We start from the raw sequence: 21,639 nt of genomic DNA on the forward strand, positions 1-21,639 counted from the left end.
CATGTTTTGGAATATTTTTATTCTGTACAACCTCTTTTTTTTTCACTGTCATTTAGATTAGTATTGTGGAGTAACTACAATGTTGATCCATCCTCAGTTTTCTCCCATCACAGCCATTAAACTCTGTTTTATAGTCACCGTTGGCCTCATGGTGAAATTCTTGAGCGGTTTCCTTCCTCTCCGGCAACGGAGTTAGGAAGGACGCCTGTATCTTTAGTTGTGACTGAGTGCATTGATCCACCATCCAAAGTGTAATAACTTCACCATGCTCAAAGGGATATTCAATGTCTGCTTCTTTTTTTTACCCATCTTGCAATAGGGGCCCTTTTTTGCGAGGCATTGGAAAACCTCCCTGGTCTTTGTGGTTGAATCTGTTTTGAAATTCACTGCCAGACTGAGGGACCTCTGTATGTCTGGGGTACAGAGATGAGGTAGTCATTCAAAAATCAAGTTGAACACCGTTATTGCACACAGTGAGTCCATGCGACTTGTTACTCCTGGACTTACTTAGGCTTGCCATAACAAAGGGTTTGAATACTTATTGACTTGACATTTCAGCTTTTAAGTTTTAATGAATTTGTAAGAATGTTGAAACAATTCCACTTTGACATTTATGGGGTATTGTGTCTAGGCCAGTGTCACAAAATCAACATTTTAATCTGTTTTATATTCAGGCTGTAACAACAAAATGTGGAAAATTCCAAGGGGTGTGAATACTTTGAAGGCTCTGTACATTCACCTCACCACAAACAAACCCATCAATGCCACATTCTGCTACTCAATCAGGGGATTATGATTATGACATCACTTCCTCTCATCCTTAGGACAAGTTCTCTGTACTACTGATCCTAACAAATAAACGTGCTGTTAGCCATTGGATCCTCACTGCTGCAAGCTTTCTGATTGATACAGTAACATCAAGGTGGATTGTCTGTGTCTGGAAAAATTGGTGAGATTCTTATTCCGAAAGAAGGGACAAAGTGACTGTGCTCTCATGTATGTGATTTAGAGTTGCTGTACCTGGGTAAATATACCTGACACATTTGCTCTTAAACACTTAAGACCAATAAAAAGTAATCAGCTTTACTGAATATATGACTAAAGGTTGTATTTTAATGTAACTGTATATCACCAATCCCTTCAGTCTGGTAGTGTCAACACTTCAATCTGTTGTAGTAACCATTGATTGAACTTCCAGGGAGAAACTATAACCAGCAGGACTGAGTTGTGGCTAAGTAAGGAGACCCACCTTGTGGTGTAGAAGGATTCTGCATCTTCTGTAAATCGTAAAAATGAGTGGCACTTGTGACACTGCTGTGGGGAGATTTAGTTTAATGTAAAATACATCATTGTTACAGTGAGTGTAGAAACAGCTGGATGATCCCATTGGGTTTTGTCCTTAAAAGTAGCCATTTAATTCTAATCTGTGATTCTCAAGTCCCATTGAATAGTTTCCTTCATAGTGAATGTCACAACTGTTTCTATATTGAAATAACCTACTGGCATGATACATACTGTGAGACATCGGGCTAGCTAGTGATAGGAGCACAGTTAGCTTATGAAAAGCTTCACAGGTTCCCTTTTGTCTAAATGTGTGTGTGTGTGTGTGTGTGTGCCTATTCTTTACCTGTTTGTGTATGAGAGCCCAGGCCTTGTCCATTGATCTGTGTATTTGCCAAAGTTTTCCATATATCCTTGTGTGTGAGTTACCCCTCAGCGCTTTCTGATGAGTGTGGCCAGAGAGTCCAGGGCCTCTTGGAGCCCCAGCCCGTTGTGAGTGCTGCACCCCTGCACCTCCCAGTCTCTGTCCCAGCACTGCTCCAGCCCCAGCCCTCCCGTCACCTCCTGGAGCCCCATCGCCTCTGGGAGGTCCATCTTATTAACCAGCACCATTAGGGGGACTCCCCTCACCCTCTCATCCCCCAGCACTCTCCCCAACGCCGCCCTTGCCTCCCCGATCCGTACCCGGTCTACCCCGTCCACCATAAACAGCAGGGCATCGCATTCCTCCATGTGGTCTCCCCACTGGGCGCGCATGCCCCCCTGGCCCCCTATGTCCCACACGGTCAGCTCCGGGCCAGAGTCCAGCTCCAGCGAGCCTACGTTGAAGCCTACGGTGGGGGTGGTGTGCGCCAGCTCGCCCCTCTGAAGGCGGTGGAGGAGGGTGGACTTCCCCGCCCCGTCCAGGCCCACTAGAACCACTTTGGCCGTGTGGCTGTGAGACTGTCTGCACAGGGCCAGGCCCATATCAGACAGGACTTTGAGGTTTTTATGAAAGATGAAGGTTTCTGTAGATCTGTTATGGTTGGAGTCCATCCAAGCTTGTCCTTTTAATAGTCCAATGAGGGGAGCAGTTAAGCATCCAAGGCCTAGAAATGAATCATCACGTCTTCAGTTATCAGCCAGGTCCTGATTCCTCTTTATCGTGTTGGTCTGTGAGAATGTAATCCAGCTCCTTGCCATTACACCTTTTGTACTGAAATGGATGCTCCTACAGCACAGCTGAATGTCAAGTGAGATATCATCTAGTTATTTTCATGTGTTTGCATGCAGCTTTCTAAGCCAGCGCTCGCTCCCATTGGACTAATCAACCCAGCTTCTGGTGCTCTAGTGACCTTTGCCCTATTTATTTCATAGGAAAGTGACTGCCTCTGCAGCTCTGAATTCAATTGGTCTTGCTGAATGTTGACAAGTCACATTTGTTGTCTCTCACTTCCGGACACACTGCATTAAAACAGTATCAAGTTTTTTTTAACCTATGTCTCAGGTCACCTGATTTAGAGTTGACCACAGGTAAGGTCAGTGTTTCACAATCCATTCCTCAGTTTGCACATTTGTTCCAGGCCAACACTAACCCACCTGATTTCAAATAGGACTTGGTGATTAGTTGGGTTTGTGCTAGGTTAGAACAAAAATGTGGACAAATTTGACATATTGCCCTAGGATGAGCTACTTCTGTAATGGCTAGCACACTTGCCAAATATCAGAACTCAAAATCAAACTTGGGAGCCTCCCACCCACTTGGGAGCCAGGCCCAGCCAATCAGAATGAGTTTTTCCCCACAAAAGGACTTTATTACAGACAGAAATACTCCTTAGCACCCCCCTCCCCCTTCTCAGATGATCCTGCAGGTGAAGAAGCCGGATGTGGAGGTCCTGTACTGGCAGGGTAAAACGTGGTCTGTGGTTGTGAGGCCGGTTGGATGAACTGCCAAATTCTCTAAAACGACGTTGGAGGCGGCTTATGGTAGAGCAATTAACATTAAATTCTGGCAACAGCTCTGTTGGACTTCATGCAGTCAGCATGCCAATTGCACACACCCTCAACTTGAAACATTTGTGGCATTGTGTTGTGTGACGAAACTGCACATTTTAGAGTGGCCTTTTATTGTCCCCAGCACAAGTGCACCTGTGTAATGATCATGCTGTTTAATCAGCTTCTTGATATGCCACACCTGTCAGGAGGATGGATTATCTTGGCAAAGGAGAAACGCTCATTAACAGGGATGTAAACAAAGTTATGCACAAAATGAGAGAAATAAGCTTTTGGGATCTTTTATTTCAGCTCATGAAACATGGGACAAACACTTTACATGTTGCATTTTATATTTTTGTTCAGTATACATCACCCTTGACAATATGTGAGTAATCAGATGACTGGAATAGTCGCGGTGTGTGTGTGTTTTACCTCAAATCAAATTGGATTTGTCACATGCGCCGAATACAACAGATGTAGACCTTACCGTGAAACGCTTACTTACAAGCCCTTAACCATCAATGCAGTTCAAGAAATAGAGTAAAGAAAATATTTTCTAAATAAACTAAAGTAAAAAAATACAAAAAAAGTAACACAATAATAATAATAATAATGAGGCTATATACAGGGGTACCAGTACCGAGTCAATGTGCAGGGGTACAGGTTAGTCAAGGTAATTTGTACATGTAGGTAGGGGTAAAGTGACCCATCTCTCTCTCTCTCTCTCTCTGGCAAGTGTATGTGTTTGTTCTGAATTGCAGTAACTGTCTGGGAATAGGGGACAGCCAGAGCACCATCCTACCTAAGAAGCTGGACTTCATTTTCCTCCCACTCAGGGTCAGCCTCAGTCCCGGCCACTGAGGATACTACAGCGCATAGAGAACAGGGCCACAACGTTCAAGAGGATGTCACAGAATGTTGGACATGGAAATATCTTCCATAGAGCTGACGTCTGTTCTAAGTGTTTCTACTACTAGTTCCGGTTTCTGACCAACCGTTTCCCCCATTGTGTGTATCAGAGAGCGAGCTGTTTTCCTGGGCCCACAATAGCTACAGCTAGAGCAGGTTGGCAGACACTATGATCACTCGGCTACGCATGCCTCTCCCTAATGTCAATATGCCTTGTCCATTGCTGTTTTGATTACTGACTATTGTCTTATTTCACTGTGGAGCCTCTAGCCCTGCTCCATATGCATCAGCTAACTCTCTTGTCCCATCTCCCACACATGCGGTGACCTCACCTGGTTTAATTGATGTCTCTAGAGACAATACCTCTCTCATCAACACTCAATGCCTAGGTTTACCTCCCCTGTATTCACATCCTACCTTACCTTTGTCTGTACATTATGCCTTGAATCTATTCTACCGCACCCAGAAACCTGCTCCTTTTACTCTCTGTTCCGAACATACTAGACGACCAGTTCTTATAGCCCTTAGCCATACCCTTATCCTACTCCTCCTCTGTTCCTCTGGTGATGTAGAGGTTAATCAAGGCCCTGCAGTGCCTAGCTCCACTCCTACTTCCTTGTTGTTATTCTGGCTCTCACTGTTGAAATAAACCTACCATTAAAATGATAGACTGATCATTTCTTTGTCAGTGGGCAAACGTACAAAATCAGCAGGGGATCAAATACTTTTTCCCCTCACTGTATAACTCCTCTATAGACCAAGGGTCATTGAGTTATAAAGGTCCAGAAACATGCAATACATACACATAACCAAGCAAACATCCAAAGTCAACAGTGATCCAGGCTGTCTATCCTGTATCGTTGTGTTAGGTCTGCTGGACCTGGCCACGGCCTACTGTGACAACCAGACTGTCTATCCTGTATCGTTGTGTTAGGTCTGCTGGACCTGGCCACGGCCTACTGTGACAACCAGACTGTCTATCCTGTATCGTTGTGTTAGGTCTGCTGGACCTGGCCACGGCCTACTGTGACAACCAGACTGTCTATCCTGTATCGTTGTGTTAGGTCTGCTGGACCTGGCCACGGCCTACTGTGACAACCAGACTGTCTATGCTGTATCGTTGTGTTAGGTCTGCTGGACCTGGCCACGGCCTACTGTGACAACCAGACTGTCTATGCTGTATCGTTGTGTTAGGTCTGCTGGACCTGGCCACGGCCTACTGTGACAACCAGACTGTCTATCCTGTATCGTTGTGTTAGGTCTGCTGGACCTGGCCACGGCCTACTGTGACAACCAGACTGTCTATCCTGTATCGTTGTGTTAGGTCTGCTGGACCTGGCCACGGCCTACTGTGACAACCAGAGTGTCTATCCTGTATCGTTGTGTTAGGTCTGCTGGACCTGGCCACGGCCTACTGTGACAACCGCCTGAAGCGTCTTGTCAGTACATCATCAAGAGAGTCTCGCTGTGTGCCACGACGCAGAGGTCAGTCCCACACCTAGCAACAGATAACCCTTCATCCAATCTGTATTAACATATTTCACCCTGTAGCTGTGGTTAGGAGCAACTTCTACCAAGCCTACTCCAGGGTTGTGTTCATTACTGTAACTTCTACCAAGCCTAGTCCAGAGACGTGTTCATTAGGGCACACCATAGCAAAGAAGGATGAGCGTTTGTCATTGGACAGGTTTAATTAGTACCTCCCAGTTTCAGACCGTTTTCTTCCATTTCGTGCCTACTGAACATGACCCAGGAGGGTTAGGGTCAGTTGAGTTCTCGCTTAATTTCTATTCCAGTGTGATGGTTGGAGTGCTAACTTCCTATTTCCTGTTTAACCCTGTCGCGTTTCTCGGATCTAGAGGAGTTCTGCTTTAAATTCTGTGTGCACCACCTGACGGAGGTGACCCAGACTGCGGCCTTCTGGCAGATCCAAGGCATCCTGTTCAAAGAGTTAATCTGCAGAGCCAGTCGCTGTGGAACCAGAACTGACCACTGAACTGCACTGATTCCCCTCCCACAGTCTCCCTCAAAGGGGGCTATGCTAAAGCTGTGCTAACAAGGCCCTGGCCTGTGGTCTGATACAGAGCCACCCAGCTGTCACATTAGTCTTAGTGTTAGCCACAGTGCCTGCTTCTGGTTGTCTGTCTACTGCACATGAGATTGGTGGCAAAGGACATTCAGAAGAAGCTACCCTAACCACTGTATTAGGGTTGTTAAGGAATTGTTCAGAGGACGTATTAGATTTGACGACGTATTAGATATGGATATCATTTTCTGTCTCCATCTGCAATTTGGTAGTTTCATCCTGCGTCTCTGTAGGCCAGTTTTTTTAATTTCCCTTTTTTCCTTCCTTCCAATCGTACGTGTGGATTAAGTTTGTTCTTGACAAGTGAGGAGCACGTCTGCACTTCCTGATGTGGTGCAGTGGGTTGTGGGAGATTGAGTATGTATTTTATCACTACGGCCAGATATCACTCTGGTGATATCCATGCCCCAAAATTAAGAGGGTCTCAGGTTATAAAATGGTTGTCTTGTCATAGGGCTGGATTCAATCCATATCGCAGAAGAGCCGCGTAAAAATGTCAAGGTAATTTCCGATTGTGCCGACATGGAGACGGGTTTGCTGACAACATCATGAAAAGTCTGCGCACGCCTCGATGAAGCCGCTTTGTGATGATTCTGAACGGTCAACGAGCTGCCATGGGCGGAATTGTAGCTGGTTCGTTTGGGCTAGTTTTATACCATGTGTTGTTTTTAGGTGTTTTGATTGATTTCATGTCAATGCTAACATGGCAAAAAATGTGCTAGCTAGCTAACCAACAACTTTAACACTGTAATTGCGACAAGTACTCAATGTGAAGTTTGTGTTGTCAATAATCTAAGCCAACACCCTCTGTTTTGCCCCATAGTTGAGCACACGTCGGGAACATTGCCTTTACATTTCAATTGAGATATAACACGGATCTTCTGCGATACATCTGTGGACCACGTGAAATCACACCAATCCTTAAAAAATTCAACAACAAAAACCTGTGCAGAGGGTCAATTTAAACCATGACAGAGTTCCTAGAGAACATTGGGCTGGCTGAGTTTTTGGATGCAGTATTTTCAGCCTGTGTTGAAAGATGTTAGATTATTTCAGACATAAAGTATTGCTACTTTTCAGTAATGTATGCACTATACTGTATCTCAGCTGTACAGGAATATTATAAATTGCCTATTTTTTATGCTTATTAAAAATTATTTGTAGATATATTTACTGACATACTGAGTGTGAGATGGCTGGGTCAAGGTTGCTTTGCTTTGACGAGTGTCTGGTTCCAGTTATGATTCCATTCCAACAATCAGTCATTTATTTCTATGATTATGCCAATTGTATGAAGTGCCAGTTGGCCTTTCTCAATATGACCCCAGACTGCTGAACCAATAAAAATACACTGACCAGCTCAGTACAGTTTTCCTTATTGGATCCAGTTCTGAAGGCCACTTTACCTCAAGGGCAGAACACATTTGATCAGTTAGATCAGTGGTTCCCAAACTGTGGCACGAGGGGTTGACAGGGGGCCGCGGTGGTCCCCCCTTGTACTTGAAGAATTAAGGTCACTAATTAGTAAGGAACTCCCCTCACCTTGTTGTCTAGGTCTTAATTGAAAGGAAAAAACTAAAACCTGCAGACACACGGCCCTCTGTGGAATGAAATTTGACACCCCTGGGTTAGATGAAAGCTCAGTGGTTGGAGTCCAGGGCTGCGTTCAGTACGGAAAAATTGTGTGCAGTTTTCAACTAAATGGAAAACGGTGATGTTCTGAATGACCAGTTGAAAACGGTGAGGAGTTGGGTTTGTGCACCTCTGCCCTTTTAAATAAGTCACTCATTGCTTCAAGCCACCCCCAGCAAACGGAGCAAACATACTACAAAGTCTGTTCAAGAACGTAGAAAAACATTTTGGGGAAAGGATTCCTTCTGTACAAACCATCACTCAATGCAGCAAACCTTTAATCCAACTGAAAACACCCCAGGTGAGAGTCAAATAAAAACAACTAATCTTGATGTCCTTTCTTAAAAAAGGTATACCAGTTTTCACAATAGCCTAATAAAGGCAGGCAATCTGAAACCATGCTAAAATAGTGCACTTGACTTCCAGTAGTTTCCAAATGAACCGACATGCTGCGTTTACCTTTAATCCAATGTCCTGGAACACGGTAACTTTGCCTTTGAAAGCTGCTTGTCCACAAACGTGATTGAATCCCAATCAAAATATGAGCGTGGATTGCATTGTGTTTGGACAGGCAACCCAATTGTTAGATTTTTTCACTAATTTCTCTTTTGACCAATCACATCAGATCTTTTTCAGAGCTTATCTGATTGGCCTAAACACCAGGTTTACTGTGGTGGAAAAAGTACCCAATTGTCATACTTGAGTAAAAGTAAAGATACCTTAATAGAAAATGACAAGTGAAAGTCACCCAGTAAAATACTACTTGAGTAAAAGTCTAAAGGTATTTGATTTTAAATATACTTAAGTTTCAAAAGTAAATGGAATTGCTAAAAATGTACTTAAGTATCAAAAGTAAAAGTATAAACAAGTTCTAATTCCTTATTAAGCAAAGCAAACAGCACCGTTTATATTTTTGGACAGATAGCCAGGGGCACACTCCAACACTCAGGCAGAATTTACAAACAAAGCATTTGTGTTTAGTTAGTCCATCAGATCAGAGGCAGTAGGGACGACCTGGGATGTTCTCTTGATAAGTATGTGAATTAGGAAAATTGTCTATCCTGCTAAGCATTCAAAATGTAACGAGTACTTTTGGGTGTCAGGGAAAATGTATGGAGTAAAAAGTACATTATTTTCTTTAGGAATGTAGTAAAGTAAAAGTTGGCAAAAATATAAATAGTAAAGATACCGCAAAAAACGACTTAAGTACTTTAGACCATAGCTTACAGCATGATGTAAAAGTGACGGTGAAGGGCATAACATGCCGGTTGCCATGCAGAAGGTTCATGGTTCAGATCCAAGTGTGGTGTTTATCACCTAAGAATGAGGGAAACTAATCTGCCACAGACAAGTTTAGTTCATTTATTACTGAATGAATAAAAAGTGTGCAAACATGTAACAGTGCAGTTAAAAGAAAAGTGGATGAGCAATTAGACACATGCAAGTTGTTCCTATCCATATGATTTATGAATAACTCTAAACTCTAATCATGTAGATAAGAAGTTCTAAGTACAGAAGACGTTAAAAAGTTCAGGCCGGGATATAAAAATGATTGAAATGAATGCTTTGAGGTACTACGCAAAGCAACAATTTCACATACAAATATACACTGAGTATTCTGCCCTTGAATTGCGTTCCAATGCAAAACTAGACAGATAGCTAACAACTAAGTCTTCAATAAAACTCCCAAGGCGTGACTTTTCTTGAATGAATATATTGAAAACGTTTGTTGTGAAACTGCAAAATACAAAAAGGAATATACTTTAGTATTCAAATCGACATGCTGTAGCTGTACATTATACATTTGAAGTTGCATGAAAATACAAAGCACGTGCTGAGGGTACCATGCATCTGGCATGACGCCAAACCATGTAGCTAATTGTTACTCATATGGTAATTGGCTAACTCCTTTCATTACTCTAATGTACAACCATCTCTGTAGAATAACAAAGCATATTACACTACAAACAGTAACAAAACTTCAGTATTGTATGTTTTACAATTCGTTTACATGACGCACGAGCAAAGTAATACAGCTGACGACATACATGAAAAGCATAGCAATTTCTGTGAGTAAATACAACCAACCAACATTGATATGTAAGCAACTCTACCAATAACACGATTATCATCACTAGCTAAATGCTTGAATCGAACTTACAAATATTTTCCGAGGCTGAAGCGTGACAAGAAATAGCTACACTGAAAGACCTGCACCGTAGCGTTGTTTTTAGCTGCTTCTATGCGTGCAGAACGAATTCTCTACTTCCTGTTTGCGTACAGTCTAAGTACCAGAAAGCTCCACTAGGGGACAAATAACACCATGGAACACAATGAAAATCCATCTTAACCATTGTAATAAAATGATCTGTTACCTTCTGACAGGATGGCAGCACTCTGAGTATACCAAACATTAGGAACACCTTAATATTGAGTTGCTCTCTGAACAGCCTCAATTCGTCAGGGCATAGACTCTACAAGGTGTCGAAGGAGTTTCACAGGGATGTTGGCCCATGTTGACTCCATAGTAGTGTAAAGCTGGCTGTCATTTTGGTGGTGGACCATTCTTGATACACACGGGGAGACTGTTGAGTGTGAAAAACCCAGCAGTGCTGCAGTTCTTGACACAAACCAGTATGATTGACACGTACTACCATACCCGTTTAAAGGCACTTAAATCGTTTGTCTTGTCCATTCGCCCTCTGAATGGCACACACACACAATCGTTCTTTAACCTGTCTTCTCCCCTTCCAACACGGATTGAAGTGGATTTAACATGTGACATCAATAAGGGGTCATAGCTTTCACCTGGATCCACCTGGTCAGTTTATGTCATGGAAAGAGCAGGTGTTCCTAATGATTTGTATACTAGCTATCAACACAATAGCAACACTTTTGGGGATCTATTTATAGAAATATATATTTACATAAAAATATATATTGTTTAAAGGTAAAATGTCCTTTTGTTACTGGCAAGCAAAATGGCAAACTCTTGTTTCATAATTGGTTCTCGGTCTCGAAGGTTGAACATACAGTATAAACAATAACAGTACTTTTTGGGGAGGATTATAATATTGACAAGGTAAGAAAGTTGAACTACTTAAACTATTGTGAAATCAAATTCTCAATATGGCTGCATAATGCACCCCATAAAATCTTGGGATGTTAATGAACTGAATGAGGGAAGGTGGATTATGGGGGTTGTAGTTGATCTGGCAGGGCTGCTTATCTCTTCAGGGCTGACCTGGCATCCCTTATGGCTGCCGTAGCTCTCTGTAACTCCATTTGCTTCTTCTTAAACTCTGAACAGGGGTAGAATACATTAGATTTAGATTTCACAAGCTTTAAAAAATTTTTTGAAGCCTTAACATTCACACAATGCTATGAAAACTCCTGTACACCGGTAATTAAACCACCAATTCTCACCTCTCTCCTGCTCTGAGAGCATCTGTGATAATTTTCCAGAAGCCTCCATCACTCTCAGAGAGAGATCATAATCTGAGAGCGAGAAACAAAGTTACCGATTCTGATAATATGCTCCCAACAGGGATTCATTGGTTTTATACAACCCAACCATGCCACTCACCCTCCTGACTGGCGTTATCCGACAGGATCCTATTGGAGATGCTGACCATGTCAGAGAAGAAGGTGGTGAAGATGGACTCTGTACAGCCTGCTTCGTTACACCTCCTCCAGAACACTCTGCTGGCTGCAGAGTCAGAGCCAGAACCAATAGGTGAACCCAGGCCTCCGGGCCCAGCCGGAGGACGATCGGAGACAGAGTGTGGAGAGGACACAGGGGTGAAACAGCAATCAGGGGGGACGGGTGAGACTGGTGGACTGGTACGAGTAGGTGTGTTGGTGACATTGAGTGGACCAGAGTGGACGGATGAGATGGGACCAAGTGTGAGAGAGATGCCGTGTTGACCAGAGAGGACAGGTGAACCAGGACTAGCCTCAGAACACGGTTGAGAACTGCACACTGAGAGGAGAGAGAACAGGAAATGTCTGCATTATCAAAGCTTTTCCAAGACTAAACTGATAAGTAGGGATAGTAAGGAGTGTAGGAGGTGAGTAGTTACCTGAGAGGTTTGTGTCCTGAGAGGGTTCTTCAGATGCCAGACATAGCGTCACAGGCCGCAACAGACTCTGAGACTCAGCATCCAGTATAGAGACACAGTAATGAACAAACCAATAGTTTAGGACCAGGATAGAAACACAGTAATGAACAAACCAATGGTTTAGGACCAGGATAGAGACACAGTAATGATGAAACCAATAGTTCAGGACCAGGATAGACACACAGTAATGATCAAACCAATAGTTTAGGACCAGGATAGAGACACAATAATGATCAAACCAATAGTTTAGGACCAGGATAGATACACAGTAATGATCAAACCAATAGTTTAGGACCAGGATAGAGACACAGTAATGATCAAACCAATGGTTTAGGACCAGGATAGAGACACAGTAATGATCAAACCAATAGTTTAGGACCAGGATAGAGACACAGTAATGCCACAGGAAGTGTTGGACAAGAATAGTCAGAGTTGTGTAACTCACTGAGTCTATGACTGTATGGTCCCCATCGCTATCGTCTCTGTTTTCAGGTTCTGGCTGACATCCTGAGGAAAACCACAGTGGTTTTGTTATTATCAGGTTTGATATTAAACCTCCTGGCAATATGGTGTGTGTGTGTACCCTGACATGTTTTACCTGTGGTGAGAGCCTCAGCATGATTTCTGGGATGTAAGAGAGCAATATTATATTTCTAACGTCATTGTACAATACAGAGGCAGGCAACTGTTATCTCCCTCCCTCCCTTTCTAGAATATTTGGCCTACACAGAAACCGCCTCAACACTGAAAATATAACATGTCTCATGATTGGGTTTTCATAGCCATCAGACTAAACATGCACTGCCCCCATTGAAAGTTGTTTTATTGACACCAGACTAGAGCACCATTACCTGTGTTCAGAGAACACACCGTCTTCCAGATCAGACTCCAAAGGGGCTAACTCCATGTCAAATCCATTCACATCTCCATCTGTTACAGAACATACAAAAATACTAATCAATGCAATGCATCACTCGTCTTTGTAAAAACTATATTGAACAAAAATAAAATGCAAGTGTTTCTCGAGATAAAAGATCCCAGAAATGTTCCATACGCACAAAAAGCTTATTTCTCTCATATTTCTTGCACAAATGTGTTTACATCCCTGTTAGTGAGCATTTCTCTTTTGCCAAGATAATCCATCCAGCTGACAGGTGTGGTATATCAAGAAGCTGATTAAACAGCATGATCATTACACAGGTGCAGCTTGTGCTGGGGACAATAAAAGGCCACTAAAATGTGCAGTTTTGTCACACAACACAATGCTACAGATGTCTCAAGTTTTGAGGGAGTGTGCAATTGGCACGCTGACTGCAGGAATGTCCACAAGAGCTGTTGCCAGAGAATTTAATGTTAATTCTCTACCATAAGCCGCCTCCAACGTCATTTTAGAGAATTTGGTAGTACATCCAACCGGCCTCACAACCACAGACCATGTGTAACCACACCAGCCCAGGACCTCCACATCTGGCTTCATCACCTGCGGGGTCATCTGAGACCAGCCACCCAGACAGCTGATGAAACTGAGGAGTATTTCTGTCTGTAATAAAGCCCTTTTGTGGGGAAAAACTCATTCTGATTGGCTGGGCCTGGCTCCCCAGTGGGTGGGCTTGGCTTCAAAGTGGGTGGGCCTATGCTCTCCCAGGCCCACCCATGGCTACACCCCTGACCAGTCATGTGAAATCCATAGATGAGGGCCTAATGAACTTATTTCAATTGACTGATTTCCTTATATGAACTGTAACTCAGTAAAATGTTTGAAATTGTTGTATGTTGCGTTTACATTTTTGTTCAGTATCAATATAAATCAACAACAATCAAGATAATGAAAAGGGAGCCTAGTGGAAAAATAAAGTAACCTGCGTTTGAGAAATTGTCCTGAATACTCTTGCTCCCCTTTCTGGACCTTTTTGATGATTCCACTTGCAGTCTGTGACAGAAAAAGTAACAACTTGTGCAGTGTTCAGAAAAATAGTGCCCAGAGAATTAAAGAGACATATTTACATATTTAACATTTTGACTGCAAAGAATGTTAATAAAGCTACAAGCACTCAAAAAGCAAAACAGGGCAGGTCAGCATCAAAGAAACAGACCACCCAACTGCAACACGCATACATGAATTCCATACTTACGTGCTAGAGCAGCTCAACCGCCTCTGTTTCAACAGCAAAAGCAAAGAGATTACGTTTCACTATGATATTATCATATATGGTTACATGAGCATATTCCGTGACTCTCTTAACTGAAGACGTACATCCATTCTCAACAGCTAAATACACACCTTGGGTGTTTGTTTCTGCCGTCGTTTAGTAGGCATGTTGGAGCCAGCATAGTAAGATAAGGGTCCTGCCACTGCATCAAGTCCTTTACAATTGAAACATATATTTATACATGATAAATCTGATCTTTAAACTACAGGGAAACACAACCAAAGGAGAAGTCAAGTCTATGTTGATGTGAGTCATTGGAGACAAATGACTTACCTTTCAGCTCTTTCTGCAATGACTGTGGTTTATGCTTTTCACAATACAACCTAAGTGACAGAGACAGACAAGCCAGGCTCTCACAACTAAATAATAAAGCACTGTACTGACATTAATGATAGAAATTAAGGAGCAAAGATGTTGTTTTGGAATGAAAAATGCCTCCTCATACTCACTTGACAATGCCACTATCGATGTGTTCAGGACTGATGCTTCCCTCTTTCCTCTCACAGACCAGACAAAACAGCTGGAAATGGGAACGGAAATTGATTCATTTATTTGTATTTGCTTCTCAGAATTTAGCTGGATGATGTGGTTCAATGTTGGCCAGCGGACAGGGATAGTGACCAGGTAATCAGTCATATATAAGCCTGTCTTGTATGTGTGTTATTACAGTACAGTCAGTGGAATACAGACCTTGGGTGACGTTTCTCCATTGTTGTTCATCACTGTGTCTGAATCACCGTTGGAAGATAAAGCTCTACTCACTGTTCCGTTGGTTGCTGTGTTGAGACAGAAACATCCCTCAACAACAAGTCAAAGAAACACCTCATTAACTTACAGCTTTTTGCTGGAGCTGCCAGCTGGACCGGCAGAGGCTACGTGTTTCTGTACAAAGCCAGGAAGATTTGCCCTGATGGACTAATAGGTATTTAATTCAACTAAACACATCTAGATGGATATTGGGATAAACAAATTCATTGATGTCTACTACAGTAACAGTTACTCAGATAGCCTACAGGCATGAGCCAGCCACCTCACCTGAGATCTCCAGATTATGCTTCTGACAGTACAACCTGTAAAACACAGAGACAGTCATAGAGACCCATTTAATAACATGCTCATGACCTTTATCTACTTCCCCAGAGTCAGATGAACTCATGGATGCCATTTGTATGTTTCTGCATCCAGTATGAAGGAAGTTAGAGGTAGTTTTGCGAGCCAATGCTAATTATCGTTAGCGCATTGACTGAAAATCTATGGTATCGCATTGCGCTAACCCTAGTATGCAACTTCCTTCCACCTGCACGCAGAGAGATAAAAATGGTATCCACAAGTTCATCTGACTCTGGGGAAGCAGATAATTATTGTTTGTTTGTTTTGCTTTTTCATTTGGACACTTGAAAACAAGATGGTGCATCTCAAAATAATTCATCCTGCAAAATTTCAACTAAATAAATAAAGGGCTTCATTGCCAAAATCCTGAAGTATCCCTTTAAGTTGGTCAGTGAGAACCCCCTCTCATTTGCAATGAAGTTGAAACATATATTTCACTTACGTAAACTTCTCTTCTCTATGGTTATCAACGTTTTGGGCCCCATCTCGCACAGCGCAGGGGTAGTGGTAGGACTTCTTACAGCGTTTCACCTCACATCCCACCGTGGCACCCTTCTTCTTACATCTGTAACAAATCTGGGTAGGAGAATAAGTACAGTAAGTAACAGTTTGTTTTGTAATGGCTACATTAGATAACTAAACATCAGACATAACTACAGGATCCGACTAAAACAGATGGAATTCCTTCAAACAACCAGAGGTGCAGAGGAGAAGAGGAGAAGAGGAGAGAGGAGTACCGCTCTTACAGACTCAATGCTCAGCTCTACAACAAGGTAGTAGGCTGTTCATACCCACAACTCTACTGCATGGGTCCTGCAGCACGGAGAAAAACATTTATGAAATGTATGCATTCACTACTGTAAGTCGCTCTGGATAAGAGCGTCTGCTAAATGACTAAAATCAAATGAAAATGAAGGGAAACAATAAAATAACTTTACCAGTCTGTTTCCCCTTTTCATCTCGTTAAGGACATCTTCCACAGAGAAACCAAACAAGTCGTCAAACTCTGGCGAATTCTGGCAAATAATCCCAGATGAATACAGCTGCAATTCAGACAACACATGGAAGAGCAGAAAGTTAAAGGGGCAATCTGAGATTATCATAGATGGTCAGTCCTTGCATCTATGAATGAGTGGTTACATAACACGTATCTCCCCCCAAAAAACACTAATAAAACACATAATAGGTGTAAATGTTAGGTAAACAATCAAATTCACAGAGCTGTGGATGGGAGGACTGACCATCCAAGAGATCAACATTAGTTTTAACCATGTTTCAAAGCCATTCAGTGTTTGTTTACAATTACATTGTTTACAAACAAACAATGGAATACATGTTATTTTTGGGGTTCTGATTGGGTATGATAGTTGTACTAAACTCATAAGGCACGCATGGGAAGATGTTTTGGGGTGGGGGATTTTCTCCCCGCTCTGCTGACAAGTATTTTTCCCCCTAATGCAGGGTTTCCAAACTCGCTCCTAGTTGGTAATTTAAATCAGCTGTGTGGTGCTAGGGCAAATAACTAAACGTGCACCCAGGCGGGGCCCCAGGACCGAGTTTGGAAAACTCTGGTCTAACCGAAACTGAACCGACCTAGAAAAGCACTGTAATCCCTCAGCACAATTTATTTTTTATTTAACTAGGCAAGACAGTTAAGAACAAATTCTTATTTACAATGACGGCCTACCCCGGGCCAAACCCTCCCCTAACCCGGGCGATGCTGGGCCAATTGTGCGCCGCCCTATGGGACTCCCGATCACGGCCAGTTGTGATACTGCCAGGGATCAAACCAAGGTCTGTAGTGATGCCTCTAACACTGAGATGCAGTGCCTTAGACGCTATGCCACTGTGGAGCAGTTGGGGGACACCCAGGACTGAGTTTGGGGAAACCCTCGGGTAGAGATAAATAGAATAATAGGAAATTACAATGAAATAATACAATGTTTCAGTTTTGTATATGACTTTGTTTTTATTTGATTACTTTATTATTTTGAATTCCTTAAAGTCATTATCTCATCTCTACTCAGGCAGTAGCAGCCAAACAGCTCTCCGTAGCCGATGTGAGCAAGACCTTTAGCCAGGTCAACATTCACAAGGCTGCGGGGCCAGACAGATTACCAGGACGTGTACTCAGAGCATGCGAGGACCAACTGGCAAGTGTCTTCACTGACATTTTCAACGTCTCCCTGTCCGAGTCTGTAATACCTACATGTTTCAAGCAGACGACCATACTCCATGTGCCCAAGAACGCCAAACTAACCTGCCTAAATGACTACCGACCCGTAGCACTCACGTCTGTAGCCATGAAGTGTTTTGAAAGGCTGGTCATGGTTCAATTCAACACCATTATCCCAGAAACCCTAGACCCACTCCAATTTGCATACCGCCCCAACAGATCCACAGATGACGCAATCTCAATTGTACTCCACACTGCTCTTTCCCACCTGGACAAAAGGAACACCTATGTGAGAATGCTGTTCATTGACTACAGCTCAGTGTTCAACACCATAGTGATGAGCTTTGTGGGCACTAAGCCAAGGACCCTGGGACTAAACACCTCCCTCTGCAACTGGATCCTGGACTTCCTGACGGGACGCCCCCAGGTGGTAAGGGTAGGCAACAACACATCTGCCACGCTGACCCTCAACACAGGGGCCCCTCAGGGTGCGTGCTTAGTCCCCTCCTGTACTCCCTGTTCACGCACGTAGCCAAGCACGACCCAAACACCATCATTAAGTTTGCTGACGACATAACGGTGGTAAGCCTGATCACCGACAACGATGGGACAGCCTATAGTGAGGAGGTCAGAGACCTGGAAGTGTGGTGCCAGGACAACAACCTCTCCCTAAACGTGAGCAAGACAAAAGAGCTGATCGTGGACAAGAGGAAAAGGAGGGCCAAACAGGCACCCATTCACATCAACAGGACTGTAGTGGAGCAGGTCGAGAGCTTCACGTTCCTTGGTGTCCACATCACCAACAAACTATCATGGTCAAAACACACCAAGACAGTCGTGAAGAGGGCATGACAATGTCTATTACCACTCAGGAGACTTAAAACATTTGGCATGGGTCCCCAGATCCTCAAAAAGTTCTACAGCTGCACTACTGAGAGCATCCTGACCGGTTGCATCACCGCCTGGTATGTAAACTGCTTGGCATCCGACCATAAGGCGCTACAGAGGGTAGTGTGAACGGCCCAGTACATCACTGGGGCTGAGCTTCCTGCCATCCAGGACCTCTATACCAGGCGGTGTCAGAGGAAAGCCCACATAAATGTTAAAGACTCCAGCCGCCCAAGGGATAAACTGTTCTCTCTGCTACTGCATGGCAAGCGGTACAGGAGCACCAAGTCTAGGTCCAAAAAAGGCTCCTTCTACCCCCAAGCCATGAGACCGCTGAACAATTAATCAAATGGCCACCTGGACTATTTACATTGACCCCCCCCCCCCATTTGTTTTTACACTGCTGCTACTCACTGTTTATTAGCCATGCATAGTCACTTTACCCCTACCTACATATACAAATGACCTCCACTAACCTGTACCCCTTACTGTTTATTATCTATACATAGTCACTTTACCCCTACCTACATGTACAAATGACCTCCACTAACCTGTACCCCCTTACTGTTTATTATCTATACATAGTCACTTTACCCCTACCTACATGTACAAATGACCTCCACTAACCTGTACCCCTTACTGTTTATTAGCCATGCATAGTCACTTTACCCCTACCTACATGTACAAATGACCTCCACTAACCTGTACCCCTGCACATTGACTCGGTACAGGTAACCCCTAAGGTTATATATAGCCTCGTTATTGTTATTTTTTTTTTTACTTTCGTTTATTTTCTTAACTCTATTTTCTTGAAACGGCATTGCCGATTAAGGGCTTTTAAGTAAGCATTTCATGGTTGGTTCACCTGTTGTATCTGGCGCATGTGACAAATCAAATTTGATTTGAACTTTCTCTGTACTCCCCATACTGTCCTGTCTTCAGTCATCCTATTTAGCTAGGCTAGCTGCAGAGTTGTCTGACAATATCATTTGACTAGTTCTTCAAAGATGACGAGGCATACTTTCAAACTGTCTATCCCTCTATCGCGTCGTTGTTGTGTACATTCCTCTCTCATGCGGTCTACGTGCATCCAACCTAATGTAATAGGAGGATTTATGACTTTGTGGCTGTTGGAACTAATTACGAAACGGAAAAAACAGGCGCAGTGGATTATGGTCATTGTAGTTCATTACTACGTTTGCGCTGAACTAGGTTGAATATTTGCTTAATGAAAACTCCCTTTCGCCCAGCGTCCCATATAGTTCTTGAGTTGATTTCTCTGGTGAATTATTAGATTTTTCTAGAGAAAAGGCGCGTTGGGATCACCAAAAAAATAAAATAACTAAATGGAATTCAAGTAATTGAATAGACGTCCGCCATTTAGCTGTTTAATAGAACCGAAAAAAATATGTTGGTTAATCGTTCAGTATTACCCCCAAATAACTGGCCCACATCTCCAACCTAGGCCAGAGAAGACCTTTGCCTGGGGCTAACTGCATTAGTGCCCCACCAAAAACAGTACAGAATGAAGATGGGCTAAAACTGCTCCTCCAATAGAAACCCCTCGATCACACCTGTAGGCATTGTCATGGCGACGTTATCTAGCAAAGGCATAACGGCCGTGTTGCGCATGCGCACGCTGTCAAATCAAAGGCACTCCTTCGATATTAAGTAGTTTTTTCTACTAAAATGAAAATGTGTGTTACTTTCACGAGGTTGGAGTAACAAAATGTTCAACTAAGACACTGGCTCGAATCTATGTTGTGTTTTAGGATTGAGAAGAGTGCACTCTGAACTTACAAACGTCCAGAACCTCTAGAGTGAATTTACGAACGTTTTGAGCGCTCTATAGTGAATTTACGAACGTCCAGAGCGCTCTAGAGTGAATTTACGAACGTCCAGAGCGCTCTAGAGTGAATTTACGAACGTCCAGAGCGCTCTAGAGTGAATTTACGAACGTCCAGAGCGCTCTAGAGTGAATTTACAAACGTCCAGAGCGCTCTAGAGTGAATTTACGAACACGTTCCGGAACTCGCGATGTTGCACCTCTGGGTTTAGAAACCCTGTGGCCCCACTGTCAACCGGGTTTACCACAGCTGGTTAGCTCAGTGTTTCCCAAACTCGGTCCTCTGGACCCCTGGGGGTACACGCCCTAACACTATACAGTTGATTCAAATGATCAAATCTTGATGATTACTTTAATCAGCTGTGTATTGAATACACCAAAACGACCACCTTTGGGGATCTCGAGTGCTAGCGCAAAAACCCAAACGTGCACCCCTTGGGGTCAAGAGGACTGAGTTTGGAAAACCCTATTAACTCGTTTTAGTTCTCTTTGCTAGCCTATCAGTACCAACATCTTCAACCAAAGCAAAATGACCCGCGTAGTTTCAATAACTGGTCGCAGCAATAGCGCGTTTAATCTTACCAAGCAGTTCTGATGAGCGGTGACAGAACCTTTCGTTGATAACGGTCCAGTTGCCCGATTTTCCTCGGACGTTTGACAAAGTACGCATTGGACTTTCTTGCCATGTTGCTCGGTACCCATCCTGCAGGTGTTCGTTTATTATCTTTCCCAACAACTTCTCAAAATCAGAAAATTGTTCGCGCTAACCTCCGTCAGTCTGCCACTTCGAAATTCTGTGTTAGCTGGGCATCCGGTTTCTCTTCTTCAGAAATGTCTACACAAGTCTCCGTGTGGTTTTAGTTTCATTCTACTTGGGGGGGCAAGAGGGTATTGTGCACGGCCAACCACAGTAAACGGCAGGGATCGTCAACTATACTTAACAAAAATACAAACGCAACAATGTCTAAGATTTTACTAAGTTAATGAGGAAATCAGTCAATTGAAATGAATAAATTATGCCCGAATCTATGGACTTCACATGACTGAGAATACAGATATACATCTGTTGGTCAAAGACACCCTAAAAGAAAAGGGTCGATTCACGGTCTTTCTGTGCGTTCAAATTTCTATCGATAAAATGCAATGGTGTACCATCACCCCACCGCCACCATGGGGCACTCTGTTCACAACACCGACATCAGCAAACCGCTGGTCCGCACGACCAAACACGTGGTCTGCGGTTCATTTCAAACCTCGCTGACGTTGGTTACCACCACGGGTCTCTATTAAGCTTATGAATAGTTGGGAACATATTTCTTAAATTAAAATCAATTGGAGCTCATTTCCTGGTGTTATGTCCAACAAGGAAAATGTTTAAATATGTTTCTCAGAAAAGTTGGGGAACC

At 43.2% G+C, this 21,639-nt stretch overlaps 2 protein-coding genes and 1 long non-coding RNA gene across 7 annotated transcripts; 1 reads left to right on the forward strand and 2 right to left on the reverse strand.

Annotated features, from left to right (window-relative positions):
• Positions 1–1,315: 1,315 nt before the first annotated feature.
• LOC115161531 (ADP-ribosylation factor-like protein 11) lies at positions 1,316–2,530 on the reverse strand. Its single transcript, XM_029712509.1, has one exon. The coding sequence runs from the start codon at positions 2,314–2,316 to the stop codon at positions 1,714–1,716; it is 603 nt and encodes a 200-aa protein (XP_029568369.1). The 5' UTR covers positions 2,317–2,530; the 3' UTR covers positions 1,316–1,713.
• A 4,034-nt stretch (positions 2,531–6,564) lies between these two features.
• Positions 6,565–7,613, forward strand: LOC115161532 (uncharacterized). Its single transcript, XR_003869281.1, has 2 exons — positions 6,565–6,883; positions 7,074–7,613. It is a non-coding gene; the product is annotated as an uncharacterized LOC115161532 (long non-coding RNA).
• A 1,617-nt stretch (positions 7,614–9,230) lies between these two features.
• Positions 9,231–21,073, reverse strand: LOC115161248 (uncharacterized). 5 transcript variants are annotated; one of them, XM_029712062.1, is made up of 17 exons: positions 21,002–21,073; positions 16,262–16,366; positions 15,766–15,899; positions 15,249–15,283; positions 14,904–14,989; positions 14,663–14,733; positions 14,487–14,536; positions 14,285–14,367; positions 14,136–14,158; positions 13,863–13,933; positions 12,855–12,933; positions 12,602–12,627; positions 12,449–12,510; positions 11,965–12,046; positions 11,469–11,864; positions 11,309–11,380; positions 9,231–11,184 (listed from the first exon to the last, which is right to left on the reverse strand). In XM_029712062.1, exons 2-17 carry the CDS (start codon positions 16,280–16,282, stop codon positions 11,108–11,110), a joined length of 1,368 nt encoding a protein of 455 aa, XP_029567922.1. In that variant the 5' UTR covers positions 16,283–16,366; positions 21,002–21,073; the 3' UTR covers positions 9,231–11,107. The 5 variants fall into 5 exon arrangements, with proteins under 5 accessions (XP_029567922.1, XP_029567919.1, XP_029567918.1 ...); XM_029712059.1 differs by having other exon boundaries at positions 11,965–12,031; positions 20,816–21,068; XM_029712058.1 differs by having other exon boundaries at positions 11,965–12,037; positions 20,816–21,068.
• Between the last annotated feature and the right edge of the window lie 566 nt (positions 21,074–21,639).

This window comes from Salmo trutta, chromosome 24 (genome assembly GCF_901001165.1).
Source record: "Salmo trutta chromosome 24, fSalTru1.1, whole genome shotgun sequence".
NCBI classification, from domain to species: Eukaryota; Metazoa; Chordata; class Actinopteri; order Salmoniformes; family Salmonidae; genus Salmo; species Salmo trutta.

Bases quoted from the DNA above. Each gene is read 5' to 3' on its own strand.
- LOC115161531 (XM_029712509.1), bottom strand. From the start codon at position 2,316: ATGGACTCCAACCATAACAGATCTACAGAAACCTTCATCTTTCATAAA.
- LOC115161248 (XM_029712057.1), bottom strand. From the start codon at position 20,935: ATGGGTACCGAGCAACATGGCAAGAAAGTCCAATGCGTACTTTGTCAA. The intron at 14,537-14,662 runs GTGAGTATGAGG...TCTGTCACTTAG, and splicing joins ATCGATAGTGGCATTGTCAA to GTTGTATTGTGAAAAGCATA. The intron at 12,934-13,862 runs GTTACTTTATTT...GTTCTGTAACAG, and splicing joins GGACAATTTCTCAAACGCAG to ATGGAGATGTGAATGGATTT.